Consider the following 15,884-nt stretch of genomic DNA (forward strand, 5'->3'; position numbering starts at 1 on the left):
ACAAAGCATATTTCAAATCTAATGTTGTATGCTTGGCAAAGGAAAAGTTAAATAAAGTTATCTGCAAGGTTTCTCCCCAGAATGAAGTCTCAATATATCTCTCTTCAAAAAGGCATCATTATGTTTTAAGGAATTGTGGTTAATTTTTGTAGGTATAATAATGGCATTGTGGTTATATTTTCAAACAGTGCTCGTTTTTTAGAGATACATCTCAAAATATTTATGGATTAATCATACTAAAAAACCGATCATTATAGAGGGAAGTCTGCATAAATATCTCCAAAAATAAGTCCTAGGCTCTAAGACAGCATTACAAATGTAACACTTAAAGAATTATTGCAACAAAAATACTAAAGGAATTGCCAAGGAAATAATTTATGGCATATACACATACTAATCTGATACTAAATGATAGTCTGTTGTCATTTCTAATCATTTTACATACTCTATAGGGGGAGGAGTGAAAAATGACAGCCCTTGAGCCAAATGAAACCTAACAGCTGTTTTTTAAATGCAGTTTATGGGAACCACTATTGCACACATTCATCAGTGGGTCTCGACCAGGGACAATTTTGGCCTCTAGGTACACCTGGCCATGTCTGGAGACATTTTTGACTGTCACAACTGGGGGAGGGGCAGCTATCAGCATTGAATGCTGGCATCTTGTGGGCAGAAGCCAAGGATTCCCCTAAACATCCCAGGATGCACCAGGCAGCTTCCTATAGCAAAGTATTATCCAGTCCAAAATATTGGCAGTGCCAAGGTTCAGATACTGTAGTTTATATATTGTCTCTGGCTGTTTTTGTACTAAAATGGGGAAGTTGAATAGTTGTGACAGGGACCACATGGCCCACAACACCTAACGTATTTACTATCTGGCCCTTTACAGAAAGTTTGCCAATTCTTGCTCTATAGAAAACCATAAAATATAAATAAGCATCTCATGTACAGTAAGTTATCTATCAATGGTAGAAAACTCCCTTTAACATTTTTTCTTCTAGAAATGAGAATCAACATTTTAATTTCTACCTCTTCTAGCCATATAAAGGGCCAGAGTAAAAGGCTGTACTATATTTTATTCTGATTTATTAAAGGGATACTTAAAACAGTGTTTCTCAAAAGTTAATCCACAGATCACTAACATGCCATGAAATTTCACTGGCACATAGTGAACTGGGAAAAGTAAAGATAAATGTGGGAGTTTGTCATAAAGCTGACGTAATATAACAGGCTGTTCCTGGCCAGACACAGTGGCTCATGTCTGTAATCGCAGCATATTGGGAGACTGAGGTGGGAGAACTGCTTGGAGCCAGGAGTTTGAGACCAGTCCAGCAACATAGTGAGACTGTCTCTACAATAATAATAATAATAATAATAATAATAATAATAATAATAATAATAAATTAGCCAGACATGGTGGTGCACATCTGTAGGCCTAGCTACTTGGGAAGCTGAGGCAGGAAGACTGCTTGAGCCCAGGAGTTTGAGGCTGCAGTGAACTATGATGACATCACTGCACTCCAGCCTGGGCAAGAGTGAAACTGTTTTTTAAAAAAGGGTCTGGGTCGGGGGTGGGGGTGGGGCAGGCACGGTGGCTCACACCTGTAATCCCAGCACTTTGGGAGGCCGAGATGGGCGGATCACCTGAATGGTTCGAGACCAGCCTGGCCACCATGGTGAAACCCTGTCTCTACTCAAAATACAAAAATTAGCCGGGTGTGGTGGTAGGCACCTGTAATCCCAGTTACTCAGGAGGCTAAGGCAGGAGAATTGCTTGAGCCTGGGAGGTGGAGGTTGCTGTGAGCTGAGATCACGCCACTGCACTCCAGCTCAGGTGACAGAGTGACTCCATCTCAAAAAAAAAAAAAAAAAAAAAATGGAGGGGGGAACTGTTCCTACATTTAAAAATATTAAAATGTCCTTTCTTTTCTGAAACAATGCTGATAATAGGTGTGTTTTTAATATGGCAAAATTAAGAGTTGGGAACATTGTGCCAAACCATTTTTTTTTAATGTTTGTTTTTGGAAATCCAAAAACAAATGGATTTTTGAGGGATCAGGGAACCACTGATTTAGAATCTTTTGCTCCAACATAGATTCTTTGATGTTTAGTATATTTCACACAACATTGCTGGAGGTATTTCTTAAATGTGTTTTGCAATGTCTAATAAGGGATGAACTACAGCTGAAGGCTTTTCCACACTCATTACAGTCATAAGGTTTTTCTCCAGTATGAATTCTCTGATGTTTAGCAAAGGATGAATCATGCCTAAAGGCTTTCCCACAATGACTGCATTCATAAGGTTTTACTCCAGTATGGACTCTCTGATGGATAGAAAGATGTATTCTCTGGCTAAAGGCTTTCCCACATTCCTTACATTTATATGGTCTTTCTCCAGTATGAGTTCTCTGGTGTTGAGTTAGGTATGTACTATGGCTGAAGGTTTTACTACATACATTACAAATATAGGGTTTCACACCAGTATGAATAATCTCATGTTGCCTAAGGTGTCTAATCTGGAAAAACGCTTTTCCACAGTCTTTGCATGTAAAAGGTTTCTCTCTAACATGAGTTCTCAAATGCTGGATCAGTCCAATGCTCTGGCTGAAGGCTTTCTCACATACCCTACATTCATAGGGCTTCTCCCCGGTATGAATTCTAACATGTTGAGTAAGCGATGAAGGATGTCTGAAGGTTTTCCCACACTCCTTACATTCATAGGGTTTCTCACCAGTATGAATTCTCTGATGTGGAATAAGAGATGAACTTTGGCTAAAGGCTTTTCCACATTCCTTACATCTGAAAGGTTTCTCCCCGGTATGAATTCTCATGTGTTCAGTAAGGTGAATAAGCTGTTTGAAGATTTTTTCACAAATATTACATTCAAAGGTTTTCATTTTTGTATAACTCCTTGAATGATTAACTAAATCTATGTTGTATCTGCTTCTCTTTCCAGGTGTGTCATATTTACGATCTCTTTTTCTTGGAAGACCTATTGGTCCTGGCATAACTTCTGACTTCACATTAATTCTTTTCTCAAATCTATTAGACTCTTGGCCTCTCTCCTGAGTGAATGTTTTCTTGCACATCAAGGGGATTTGCCCCTTACCCATTCTTTGGTTCTCTTGTTGGCTTTCTAGCTTATTACATTTGGAGATTCTTCCCAAGGTGGAATACACGGTGCTTCCTTTTGTAAATCTTTCCATCATTAGGCCACAATGTAATTCTTCCCACGAAATATCATTCTGTAAGGCTGACTCTTTGGTTTTTGTTTTGCTCTTCAAGTCTGAAATAAAAAAAAAAAAAAAAAGATCCATATTCCCTGCACTTTAAAAAATTAATTGCCACGGTGAGAATGGAAGGACAAAATATATATACTAGGTACAGGAGTTCTGGATCATCCTCAAATGTGATTCTGCCATCTAGAGAGCTGATATGAATGCAAGTGAAGAAGTAGAGAAAAGAAGCTGTCAGAAGTATGTAAGGTGGACCAGGTGTGGTGGCTCATGCCTATCATCCCAGCATTTTAGGAGGCTGAGGCAGGAGGATTGCTTGAGCCCAGGAGTTCGAGACCAGCCTGGGCAACATAAAGGGACCCTGTCTCTACAAAACCAAAACAAACAAACAAACAAACAAACAAACCAGGCATGGTGGTATGTGCCTGTAGTCCCAGCTACTTAGGAGGCTGAGTTGGGAGGATCACTTCACATCTCAGCCCGTAATCACGCCACTGCACTCCAGCCTAGGCAACAGAGCAAGCCTCTGCCTCAAAGAAAAAAGTAAGTAAAATGACTTTTAAGAAATTAGGAGGAGCTCATCCATGTGAACTGCAAGAAGAAATAAACTAATAAGACAATAAGAGCAAATATCAGAAGATAAGATCAAGGAAGATAGATTTTTTTTTTGACAGGGTCTCTCACTCTGTCACCCAGACTGGAGTGCAGTGGCATGATCACGGCTCACTGCAGCCTCAACCTACTGGGCTCAAGCAATCCTCCCAACTCAGTCCCCCAAGTAGCTAGAACTTCAGGCACATGCCACCATACCTGGCTAATTTTTGTATTTTTTGTAGAGACGGGGTTTCACCATGTTGCCCAGGCTGGTCTCAAACTTCTGAGCTCAAGCAATCCACCTGCCTCAGCCTCCCAAAGTGCTAGGATTACAGGTGTAAGCCACCATGCCTGGGTGTAAGATAGGATTCTAACATCATATCATCTCAAGCCCATATTTCTCTGACAAAATTTTCTTTATTTCCAAAAAAAAAGTATTTTAAAAGTTATCTCAAATACTTTTAAACACTAAAATAAAACACTGAATAATGTAGGAATGCACTGACTTTTAACAAAGGATAGCATCTCCCTAACTGGGACAAAATTCCCTCCAGTCGCTGAGGATTCTGAAATGTCTCCATTCATACATTTCCCACCAAAATGTATATGTGAATGTATGCATTTGTACATATATGGTCTTAAATTAAATATACGTCTGTTAAAAAAAAAAGATCATGGTATACATATCTACATCTGTTTTAAGTCTATATCTTTTTTTTTTTTTTGTGATGGGGTCTTGCTGTGTCACCCAGGCTGGAGTGGAGTGGGGCGATCTTGACTCACTGCAACCTCCGCCTCCCAGATTCAAGCAATTCTCCTGCCTCAGCCTCCTGAGTAGCGAGGATTACAGGCATGCGCCACCACACCTGGCTTTTTTTTTTTTTTTTGAGACAAAGTCTCACTCTGTTGCTAAGCTGGCATGCGGTGGCACAATCTCTGCTCACTGCAACCTCCGCCTCCTGGGTTCACATGATTCTCCTGCCTCAGCCTCCCAAGTAGCTGGGACTACAAGCATGCGCCACCATGCCCAGCTACTTTTTGTATTTTTAGTAAAGATGGGGTTTCACCATGTTGGCCAGGATGGTCTCGATCTCTTTACCTTATGATCCGCCCGCCTCGGCCTTCCAAAGTGCTGGGATTACAGGCTTGAGCCACCGCGCCCAGCTGCTAATTTTTGTATTTTTAGTAGAAATGGGGTTTTGCTATGTTGGCCAGGCTGGTCTTGAACTCCTGACCTCAAGTGATCTGCCCACCTCGGCCTCCCAAAGTGCTGAGATTATAGGCATGAGCCACCACACTTGGCCTTAAATCTATATCTTTATGGGCCTCTTTTTATATCTGTACATTAAGTTTTATCTCATTCTTTATTTAACAAAAATTTAAATTATTATTATTATATTTTAGAGATGGGATCATGCTATGTTGCTCCAGCTGGTCTCTAACTCCTCGACTCAAATAATTCTCCTGCCTCAGCCTTCTGAGTTGCTGGGAAGACAGTGTAAGCCATCCAGCTAGGCTATCTTATTTTTTCTACAACTGCGATTGCATTCTACTGCATGGACATAGCATAATTTGACTTGTCCCTACTGAAAAATATTTCACTTGTCTCCAATTTTTCATTGTTATAAAATTACACCATAGTACATCATTATACACAAATGCTTGTATACTCCTGCCAGTATTTCATTGGCTTTACTAGGGAAATTGATGGGTTGTGGATGTGTGTACTCTCAGCAAATATGGGTGCCTTTCCCTGCATACTCACTGGATTTGATCAATCTTCATAATTTTTGCCAATATAAGAGGTAGAAAATGGCTTCTCAATTTGTGATAAAATGTTAATTACTCTGTAAAATCTTTAAGGATACAGAATATATATTTTATGCATTGTATACCCGGCATAACATTTTTGGATGAAGGGGTTTCTCTGATATTTACCCTTACTATTTCTATCCATCCATTTTGGGCTCTGCCAACCTAAAGCACCAATACTTCCTGTTCACAAAAAAATCGTATTCCTTAGTATTTCTAACCTCACTTATAGAAAGTGCTCAGAAATAGCTTAATAAATTTTGGAGTCAGCTTAAAAAGCAAGCAGAGATGTTTACATTACTGATTACAGGGACTAGGGAGATGTTTAGTTTTTCTTTTTAAGGTAAAAAAACAAGATAAATGTCGTATTTCAAGTGGTCAAATCTGGCAGTAACATTCAAGAAGACTCAGAAACAGAAAATAAGACATCAGCAAATGCAACTAGAAAGTTGAGTAATTCAGGCATAAAATGATGCAAATGTGCCTTAGTGTTGCCTCAACACAGATGAACAGTAGAAATGGATCTAACAGGTAATATTAAGGAAGAAGCTGTGGGGAACCAGGGAAAAACAGAGTAGAAAACATGCTTAATGTTCTTGCTGATACCATGATTTCTAGAGACTGAAAGAACAGGGGAGGTTAGGATGAGAAACTTGTTTAGATGAGATGGCTTCTGTTTTTGGATGTACTGGGTTTGAAGTACAGAGCTTCTATGTGGAGATGTCGTAAATGCCAGAGATACATAAGAATAGGGTTCATATGGATGTATAAAACAAAGATGAAAATATGGAGAATATGGGCATGGAAGGAATATTTGAAACCATCACAAAACATCTGTGGGAGTTTGTACAGAAATAGAGCAGCAGTGTAAAAAAGACAGAGGTTCCTCAGAAATTGTGGCAGAGTCCGCTGGTTATTCCCTAAACTCTGTTCACCCCGATTTTGGACATACGAATAGATGATATTTCCCAATCTCCCTTGAATTAGATTGAGTGAAGTCACAAAGGTCTCTCCTGTTAAGAGAATGAAAGTGAAAGTGATGTGAACCACCTTAGACTGGCCCATAAAAACCTCCCAAATGAACTCCTTTGCTTATTCTATTCTAACTCCTCACTTATTCTATGCTGTCTAAATGCAGATGATGAGGAAACCCTAGTGGATAGAGGAGCCACAAGGCAGAAGAATCCTTCTGAATCACCAGATGAAGAGGAACTGTCCAGTGACCTAAACAATTTCTCCAGGGCCCAGTGCAGTGGCTCATGCCTGTAATCCTAGCACTTTAGGAGGCCAAGGTAGGCAGATCACTTGAGGCCAAGAGTTCGAGACCAGCCTGGCCAACATAGCGAAACCCCGTCTCTACTAAAAATACAAAAATGATTAGCTGGGCACAGTGGCTCACACCTGTAACCCCAGCTACTTGGGAGGCTGAGGTGGGAGAATTGCTTGAACCCAGGAGGTGGAGGTTGCAGCAAGCCGAGACTGCACCACGGCACTCCAGCCTGAATGACACAGCAAGACTCGATGTCTCAAAAAAGAAAAAAAACAAAAAACAATTTCTCCAGATCAGTATATGATCAAGGCATAAGTTCATATTCTGTCTGAGATAACTTACAGCTCAAAATCTGTTGTGAAATTTTGGAGTCGATTTATTACAGTAGTTTAGCCTATCCTGACCTAGGCGGAAATAATGTATCTGCATTAAAAAAGACGCTGATAAGAAACACTGAAAAAGCAATGAGAGAAATAGAGGAGACAAAAATTATTAAACTAGTTGATATAGGAAAGGATATTAAGGTGGCAAGGTCTACATGTACAATCTAATGCAGTCGTGTAAAACAGTGCCATAAGAACACACAAACTGTGGTGTCAGAATGACTAGAATTAAGATATTGAGTCCACCAAGTAGTAGCTAACTGCCCTGTATACATTTCTTAATCAGCCTCCTTTTCCTCATGTGTAAGACAGAGCTAATGTGGGACTTACAGAGAACCCAGCTATCATTCACAGAGAACCCAGGTAAATACCTGTCATTATTACTGTACTTAAATGTTAAAGAAGACTGTTAAAAGCCACTGGATCTGCTAAGAACGAATTCTGTGGTTGATTTCTCAAAGAGCCATAAATTTTCTGGCATGAAAAGTTAAATCACACAAGTTAAAATGAGAGAGTTGCAACTGAAACTGTGATCACAAAATAAGGATTAGAAAAATATTGAAAATGAAATCATTGAGAGACAGTGAAACCGATGGTAAAATGACATGACAGTCCAGTGAAGTGGACTGTGTTTAATGAGGAGAGACCTGTGTAAATCTAAATGTACATGGGAAAGAAACTATGATCAGAGCAAGGTTTAGAATATTGGAGAAAGAGGTAAAAATCATGAAGCTCAGATCAAAAGAAATGATGAAGAAGTTTAACTCTGATGAGAAAGGCATCTCTTTTCCTCTGACTCCAGAGAGACTAATGAGAAGATGGAAGTGTGGGAAAAGGGTGACAGAGATAACAGAATCAACTTTCTTGAATGTACCATCCACATGGCCTCAGTCTTCCCCACAACTTGGAGAAGGCCTTGAGGGGAATTCTCTGGCTAACATCACGAAGGCCCCACCTGCCTTGCACTTACCTGAACTTGGAACTCCTGAAATATCTCTCTCCATCAGCCATGGTTCTTCTCCTTTCTCCAACTGGGAAATCACGCCAGGTTTGGAAAGCTGACATCCTGCTTATGGGGAAGAAAAGACTATATGCTGAGGTCACAGAGCCATCCCAAGAATTTAAGTATGGTTCTTTGGTATTCGGGCCTTCTAAAGAAAGCAGAGTAGAGTAGAAAGAACAGAGCAGAAAAGAGCATAGCAATCCTGACTGGGTGTGCAGAAGGAAACAGAAAACCTCTAATACAGAACCGAAAGCCCAAACAAAGCACTTAATTTAGAAACAAAGGTTTTCATCCAATAGGTACGTTCTATTTTCAAGAGGAGCCCATCCTTACCCACTGAGACCAGGTTCCCATAGTTCTCCAGCATCACCTCCCGGTACAGATTCCGGTGAGCAGGGGCCAGCTGCCCCCACTCCTCCTGAGTGAAGTCCACAGATACGTCCTTGAAGGTTAACAGTTCCTAGAACATCAAATACGTTCCTTTTCAGCCAGACTTCGGGAAGTTGTTCTGACTTTTGTCTAGATGCTAAGAGATTCTAGTCAAGTTTTCCTGGATACTGTCTTGCTAATCATTTAATTTATTCTAATGATTATAGATTACATAAAATGGAGGTTATAAAACAATGCATAAAACATGTAAGTTACCTCTGCAACTTACAGTCTGGCTGAAGTGAAAATGTTCATGAAATATTAAAGAAGGTCACAGTACAGTGTACAGTAATTTTGATTAAAGACAATAAAGTTCAGGAGTATTTGGGAAAGTGGGGAGTTCAGAAGGGGCTAAGGCCACAAGAGAAGACAGGGACTTTTGTTGGGCTGAAAGAATTGGTTAAAATGAGAATACTTTAGCATGGGTAAAATAACCTTTACCTAGGTTTTTCTGTTAATAATAAAAGTATGAGAGAACAGCACATTTTTGGACGGAGCATGAATTCTGCCTAGTAATGAAGACGTCTGGACAGAGATAGACATTCTGGGGTAAGAAGTATAAGTGTCTATTATGTATGATCTACAAAAAATAACCGTTTGACAATTACTTTTTAAAAATACTCCATTAGAGAAATGCAAATCAAAACCACGATGAGATATGATCTCATGCCATTTAGAATGGTGATCATTAAAAAGTCAGGGAACAACAGATGCTGGGGAGGCTGTGGAGAAACAGGAACGCTGTTACACTGTTGGTGGGAGTGTAAATTAGTTCAACCATTGTGGAAGAGAGTGTGGCGATTCCTCATGGATCTAGAACCAGCAATACCATTTGACCCAGCAATCCCACTACTGGGTATATACCCAAAGGATTATAAATCATTCTATTATAAAGACACAGGCACACGTATGTTTACTGCAGCACTGTTCACAACAGCAAAGACTTGGAACCAACCCAAATGCCCATCAATGATAGACTGGATAAAGAAAATGTGGCATATATACACCATGGAATACTATGCAGCCATAAAAAGGGATGAGTTCATGTCCTTTGCAGGGACATGGATGAAGCTGGAAACCATCATTCTCAGCAAACTAACACAGGAACAGAAAACAAAACACCGGATGTTCTCACTCATAAGTGGGAGTTGTACAGTGAGATCACACGGACACAGGGAGGGGAAGATCACACACCAGGGCCTGTCAGGGGATGGGGGCTAGGGGAGGGATAGCATTAGGAGAAATACCTAATGTAGATGACGGGTTGATGGGTGCAGAAACCACCATGGCACATGTATACCTATGTAACAAACCCGCACATTCTGCACATGTATCCCAGAACTTCAAGTATAATTAAAAACAAACAAACAAACAAAAACCTCCCAAAAGCTAAGAGAATTCAGAAGCTGGAAGGCTGAAATAACAACAAATCCCCTAAGTATAGAGAATATTTTAATGCTTTTGTATTATAAATAATTCTGAAATGCACTTCAGGCCTATTAGGCTGATGTTAGCATCCACATTTAACCTATGAGAAAGCTGAATTTGAGAAAAGTTGAAGACATAGGATTAAACCCTATGATTTAAACACATGATTAAACCATGTGATTTTGGGAGCCAAGATCACTCTACTTTAAAACGCTTCTGTTCTCTAATAATACCCTCTTATGTTTCTCTGACTACTCTCTAATTTTCTTGAGTTTCCCTATGCCTCTGGGGTTTGGTAGTACAGAGCTTTGCCAATGCTATCAGTTTTCTGACTACTTCATTTAGGACACACGGCACACTGTTAAACTGCTATTAGAAGTTTTCCTTCCTTTTCTGCTTAGCCTATTTAGCTCATGTTCTTCATGACCTGCCAGTATCTTCTCTACTCATTTCTCTTTTCAGTTACAGTTCTGCTCTAGGACTTGACCAAAAATCCTCACTTAAAGGTCGTCAATGAAGTGTATACATCTCCAAGAATATCAGAAACTGATTCTGTTGACTTTTAAATGTTGCTTAAAATGACTCATATTTGTCTTTCTCCCAGATGATATGTGAATTTCATGGGCTAGGACTATATTACATTACTTCTTCCATTACTTCTTCTCCTCTCTATCTCCTTTTCTCTCTCACACACACAAGCGGCCTCAGCACAATATATTTGTTGGATAAATGGCTAGAGGTTTGCAAAAACAAGAGGTTTCCCGTGGAGGGTTACTACTGGTGGGGAGATTACCTGTGAAATCAATTGATGTGGCCTGGTTATCTGAGGAAGAACAGGCTAAGAAAAGCCAATCGGCTGGGCGTGGTGGCTCACGCCTGTAATCCCAGCACTTTGGGAGGCCGAGGTAGGCGGATCACCAGGTCAGGAGATCGAGACCATCTGCCTAACATGGTGAAACCCCGTCTCTACTAAAAATACAAAAAATTAGCCAGGCGTGGTGGTGGGCACCTGTAGTCCCAGCTACTCGGGAGGCTGAGGCAGGAGAATGGCGTGAACCCAGGAGACGGAGCTTGCAGTGAGCCGAGATTGCACTACTGCACTCCAGCCTGGGCGACAGAGTGAGACTCCGTCTCAAAAAATAAATAAAAAAAGAAAAAAAAAGAAAAGCCAATCCAGGAAGTTGAGTCAAAGAAAATCAAACTCCTGCGCTCTTAAAATCTGAGAAACAATGTCAAGAAAGTGACCAGAAACTCCAACCCACCTGGGATTCTGCTGTCAGGGATCCAAGGGTCACTCTACTCTCTAAACTTTCTCCCTGGGTCTCATCAGCATCCTGAGACAGCAGAGCTGGGGAAGGAAAAGAGCCATGAGGTTTGCATCTCCCCAAATCACCCAAACAGAGAAACTGCCTACAGACCCACTCATTGTGGCTTCTCCCCAAAAACGTTCACAAACAGGGACATTTAGAGGGACTCAAGAGCAGCTCAAAGCCTCCTTAATAAGGAGGACCTGCTGCAAGCTGCTTTCACCATTAATATTTCCCAATGGTCTTAGTAATCTCTCAGGCCAATCTTTTGTTCAAAAATCCTCAAAGGTTTCCCCACTGACATGAAAGAAAAATGCAAACACTTCAATATAGATTTCTTTTTTGTTATTTTTTAATTATTATTATGATTTTGAGACAGAGTCTTGCTCTGTCACCCAGGTTGGAGGGCAGTGGCATAATCTTGGTTCACTGCAACTTCCACCTCCCAGGTTCAAGAGATTCTTGTGCCTCAGCCTCCCGAGTAGCTGGGATTACAGGCGTGTGACACCACGCCCAATTAATCAACATAGATTTCAAGATCCTCCACAACCAGTCCATGGCTTCTCCAAGTATTATCTCCTCTAAACATTATCCTTCATCCACTGGACACACCTACCCACATAATCCTAGTACCATTCTTTGAATACATCTGGATAGTACCCCACCCAAATCCTATTTGGTGAAAAACTGCGTTACCCTTCAGGCCCAGTTCAAGTAAAGTTTTCCCAGACACCCTTAATGAGAAGAAAGTTTATTCTCTCCTATGCTTCCCAAAAGCTTGGTTTTTATATCTATTCTAGTATCTATCTCAGGTTGCTTTTTACTTTATTTGTATAATTAATTATCTCTCTCAATTGAATATTAATGAGGGTATGGACAGAAACTGTACCTTGCTCATTTTTCTCCATCTGCTAAAGTGCTACACATAACACACTGCCAGCTTTCTAGAATTTAAGTAACACTGGCTGAATTGAGGTATTAAAAATATGCACTACAGGCTGGGCCCGGTGGCTCAAGCCTGTAATCCCAGCACTTTGGGAGGCTGAGGTGGGTGGATCACGAGGTCAGGAGTTCGAGACCAGCCTGGCCAAGATAGTAAAACACCGTCTCTACTAAAAATACAAAAATTAGCTGGGCGTGGTGGCAGGCACCTGTAATCCCAGCTACTTGGGAGGCTGAGGCAGGAGAATCACTTGAACCCGGGAGGCGGAGGTTGCAATAAGCCAAGATCGAGCCATTGGACTCCGGCTTGGGTGACAGGAAAAAAAAAAAAAAAAGCACTAGGAATTAAGGCACATGAATAACTGTCTTTGTATTTTATTCCAACTTTTTATCATGAATATTGAACATCCATACATCCACATCTAGATTCAACAATTGTTAATATTTACCATATTTGCTTTACCTATCTACATTTTTTCTGAAGCACTTCAAAGTCGTCTGCATCATAATACTTTATCCCTAAATATTTCAAATAAGGATCTTCTCTTGTACAACCACAGTACTATTTATTAAATCTATGAAAATTAACAATAATTCCATAGTATCATCTAAATATTCAGTCCATATTCAGATTTCCTCAACTGTTTCCTCAACTTTTATTCTGGATTTTTTCCAAACCAGGAGTTAATCAAGGCTCACACATTCAAAGTGGTTGTTACCTCTAGTCTCTTTTACTCTAGAATAAGTACTTCCCCTTTCTTCATGATGTTGTCTTTTTAAGATACAAGAACAGTCTGACTGTATCCTCAATGTGAGGTTTATCTTATTTCTCCATCCCCTGTATTTTCTGTAAAACAGCAGTTCAGTCTTTAAACGTAATTTAGGATCACGTTCAACATTTTTGGTAGGAATACCTTGTAGGTGGTACCAGGTGCTTTATATTACAGTATCTGCAAAGTATAAAATGCCTGGCTATCCCATTACTGAGACATTTGATTAAAACTGTGACCACCACACCTCACTATTGGAAAATTATGTTCATTCCTTGCCATTTAGTAAGTAATTTGAGGGGATAATACTTTGATATCATGTGAGTATCTGTTCCCCATTAACCTTTCAATTATTTTATTTACGGTAAAAGAGTCTATCATTCTTTCTACATTTATTTATTTATTTATTTATTTATTTATTTTTAAGACAAGGTCTTGCTCTGTCACCCAGCCTGGAGTGCAGTGGCGCCATCTTAGCTCACTGAAACCTCCCCTTTCCTAGTTCAAGCGATTCTCGTGCCTCAACCTCCCGAGTAGCTGGGATTATAGGCATGTGCCACCACGCCCAGCTAATTTTTGTATTTTTAGCAGAGATGGGGTTTCATCATGTTGGCCAGGCTGGTCTCAAACTGCTGGCCTCAAACTCCTGGTCTCAAGCAATCCGCCCACCTTGGCTTCCCAAATTGCTGGGATTACCGGCATGAGCCACCACACCTGGCCTCTTTCTACCTTCATTATTGGCAGGCATTTTCTGTAAAAAGCTTTCCCTCACCAACTGAAGAGGATCTAAAAGGCAAGGTAAATGCACATTCATTCCCATAATAACCTATTTTTCAAAGTAAGGAATCAGTGTATTAATTACCTCCAATGTTTGCAAATGAACTCCCCCCCCCCCCCCCGCCGTCTTTCTCTATTTTAAGTGTCAAGGTGATCATGTGGAATTTTACTTATTCAAGGTGTTACCATCAGTTTGGATACTTAAGCTTTCCCAAATCTGTCGAGTGAGAGACCCTTAAACCTGGCCTCTTTTGACACATATCCATTAGTCTTTAAGCTCTTCCTTGCTTTCTAGCACAAGTTACTCCAGGCTCACCTGGTACTTCCCCTGCTGCTTCTCCTTCTGACCTAGCCACCAAGTTCCTGTGTGACCCTGGGCAGGCCTCCCATTTGATTTACATTTCCCCACTGTTAGAATAAGAAAAATCAGGTTAAGTCCATCCTGCCCCACATGGCCATGGGAAAGATGAAAATAAATAATATACATAACCATGACACTGAAATACTGGTCCTAGGCTGAAAAGACCACTACTACTTAGGAAAACCCCAGACTAGGAGCCACAATCAACAACTCCGGAAACCCTCCATCCACTCGTCTCCCTAAGAGATGCTTCCACTCAAGTGACTCATTCCTTCTCACACTAGAGGGGACTGCTTTTCCTCCCTCCCACCCATCAGTTTATTCTCACCTTCTGCTTTAAACATCTTAGTCACATCCTCCCACAGGGCCACCCGCTCCGTGGCCGCCTTTGGATGACGCAACTTCACCCAGGTGCTGGCCTCGGTGGGCAGGGTGATCAGGAGCTGCTGCAGCATGACGGCGTCCGCACTCCTTTCTGAGGACCCTCTGTCTTAGCCCATAGGGCTTGTCCACCTCTGATGAGGAAATTGCTGGAAGCTCTAACAGGAGGCTTCCCAATTGTACCGATCTCCTTAATCGCCGACTCCTACTCCTCAATGTCCTCTTTCAGGAACCCAGGGAACATACAGTATCAAAATCCGAGATCTGGACTTGTGTCTATCATCGGCTCTCAGGGCGCATCTCCCAACTTGAGCTCCATCTGTCTCCTTGGCCAGCAGCTGGAGGCGCCAAGTATTTACTCTCAGCAGCCCCTGCAGATGCTGGGCAGAAGACATTAGAATCAGCAAAGGACCAAGGAGGCTCAGTCATAGGGCAGAACGCTAGAACATATATGGATCACTGTAAAATGTTTCCAAAAGATAACACGGAGGCGGTGGGCAGACACAGCCCACAAAATTCAAAGCACCGCGTAGGTGTCAGGAAGCACAAAGAGACGAATACAACCCAATTCTTTGTTTGGGGGGGTAATTATGTGTAAAGTAGCCGGGGATTTGGAATCCCAGCTCTTTCACTAGTCGGCTGTAGCAAACCGCGAAACCGCTAGACCCCGCCTCCTCCTCCCCAAATGAGAGGCTAAGTCCTCCCCACAGAGCGGGACCCGCCCGGCCCTAGCCTCCCAGCCTTTGTCTGAGCACGACTCTGGGGCTGCGGAGAGCACCGCGCGCGACAGGGTGGCCGCGGGCGGAACTCGCGCTTCCCGGCTCGCCCAGCTCCCCAAGCCCGGGACAGCCACCCGCTCACCCTCTCCCCGCTGGGCCGGCACGCCCCCGCCTTCCCACCGCTGCAGCCGGGTCCCGGCACTGCGCGGCCAATCTCCCACGTAGCGCTGCGGCGGGCAGTCGGGGCCCAGTGCGCCTGCGCAGCGGCTGCCTAGAGCATGGTTCCCAGCGTCCTCCCGGGGAGCCGCTCCGCCAGCGCAGACGCCCCCACCGGTGCGCGCCGGGTTGGCTGCATTCAGGGACTCCCAGTATCCGATCCCTGCGAGCGTCATCAGCCTGGCTCCTGCGGGAGGAGATGGAGCCTGCGTTCTTGGGCCCCAGACTCTGATGAAGAACAACCATCTTTCCTCCG

General features: G+C 42.1%; 1 protein-coding gene across 3 annotated transcripts; it reads right to left on the reverse strand.

Moving 5' to 3' along the window:
• Positions 1–211: 211 nt before the first annotated feature.
• ZFP69B (ZFP69 zinc finger protein B) lies at positions 212–15,679 on the reverse strand. 3 transcript variants are annotated; one of them, XM_055392508.2, is made up of 6 exons: positions 15,555–15,679; positions 14,641–15,073; positions 11,418–11,503; positions 8,632–8,758; positions 8,266–8,364; positions 212–3,286 (listed from the first exon to the last, which is right to left on the reverse strand). In XM_055392508.2, exons 2-6 carry the CDS (start codon positions 14,765–14,767, stop codon positions 2,118–2,120), a joined length of 1,608 nt encoding a protein of 535 aa, XP_055248483.2. In that variant the 5' UTR covers positions 14,768–15,073; positions 15,555–15,679; the 3' UTR covers positions 212–2,117. The 3 variants fall into 3 exon arrangements, with proteins under 3 accessions (XP_055248483.2, XP_030871763.3, XP_055248492.1); XM_031015903.3 differs by having other exon boundaries at positions 8,266–8,361; positions 15,555–15,678; XM_055392517.2 differs by lacking the exons at positions 11,418–11,503; positions 15,555–15,679 and having other exon boundaries at positions 14,641–14,719.
• Between the last annotated feature and the right edge of the window lie 205 nt (positions 15,680–15,884).

Source organism: Gorilla gorilla, chromosome 1 (assembly GCF_029281585.2).
Source record: "Gorilla gorilla gorilla isolate KB3781 chromosome 1, NHGRI_mGorGor1-v2.1_pri, whole genome shotgun sequence".
NCBI classification, from domain to species: Eukaryota; Metazoa; Chordata; class Mammalia; order Primates; family Hominidae; genus Gorilla; species Gorilla gorilla.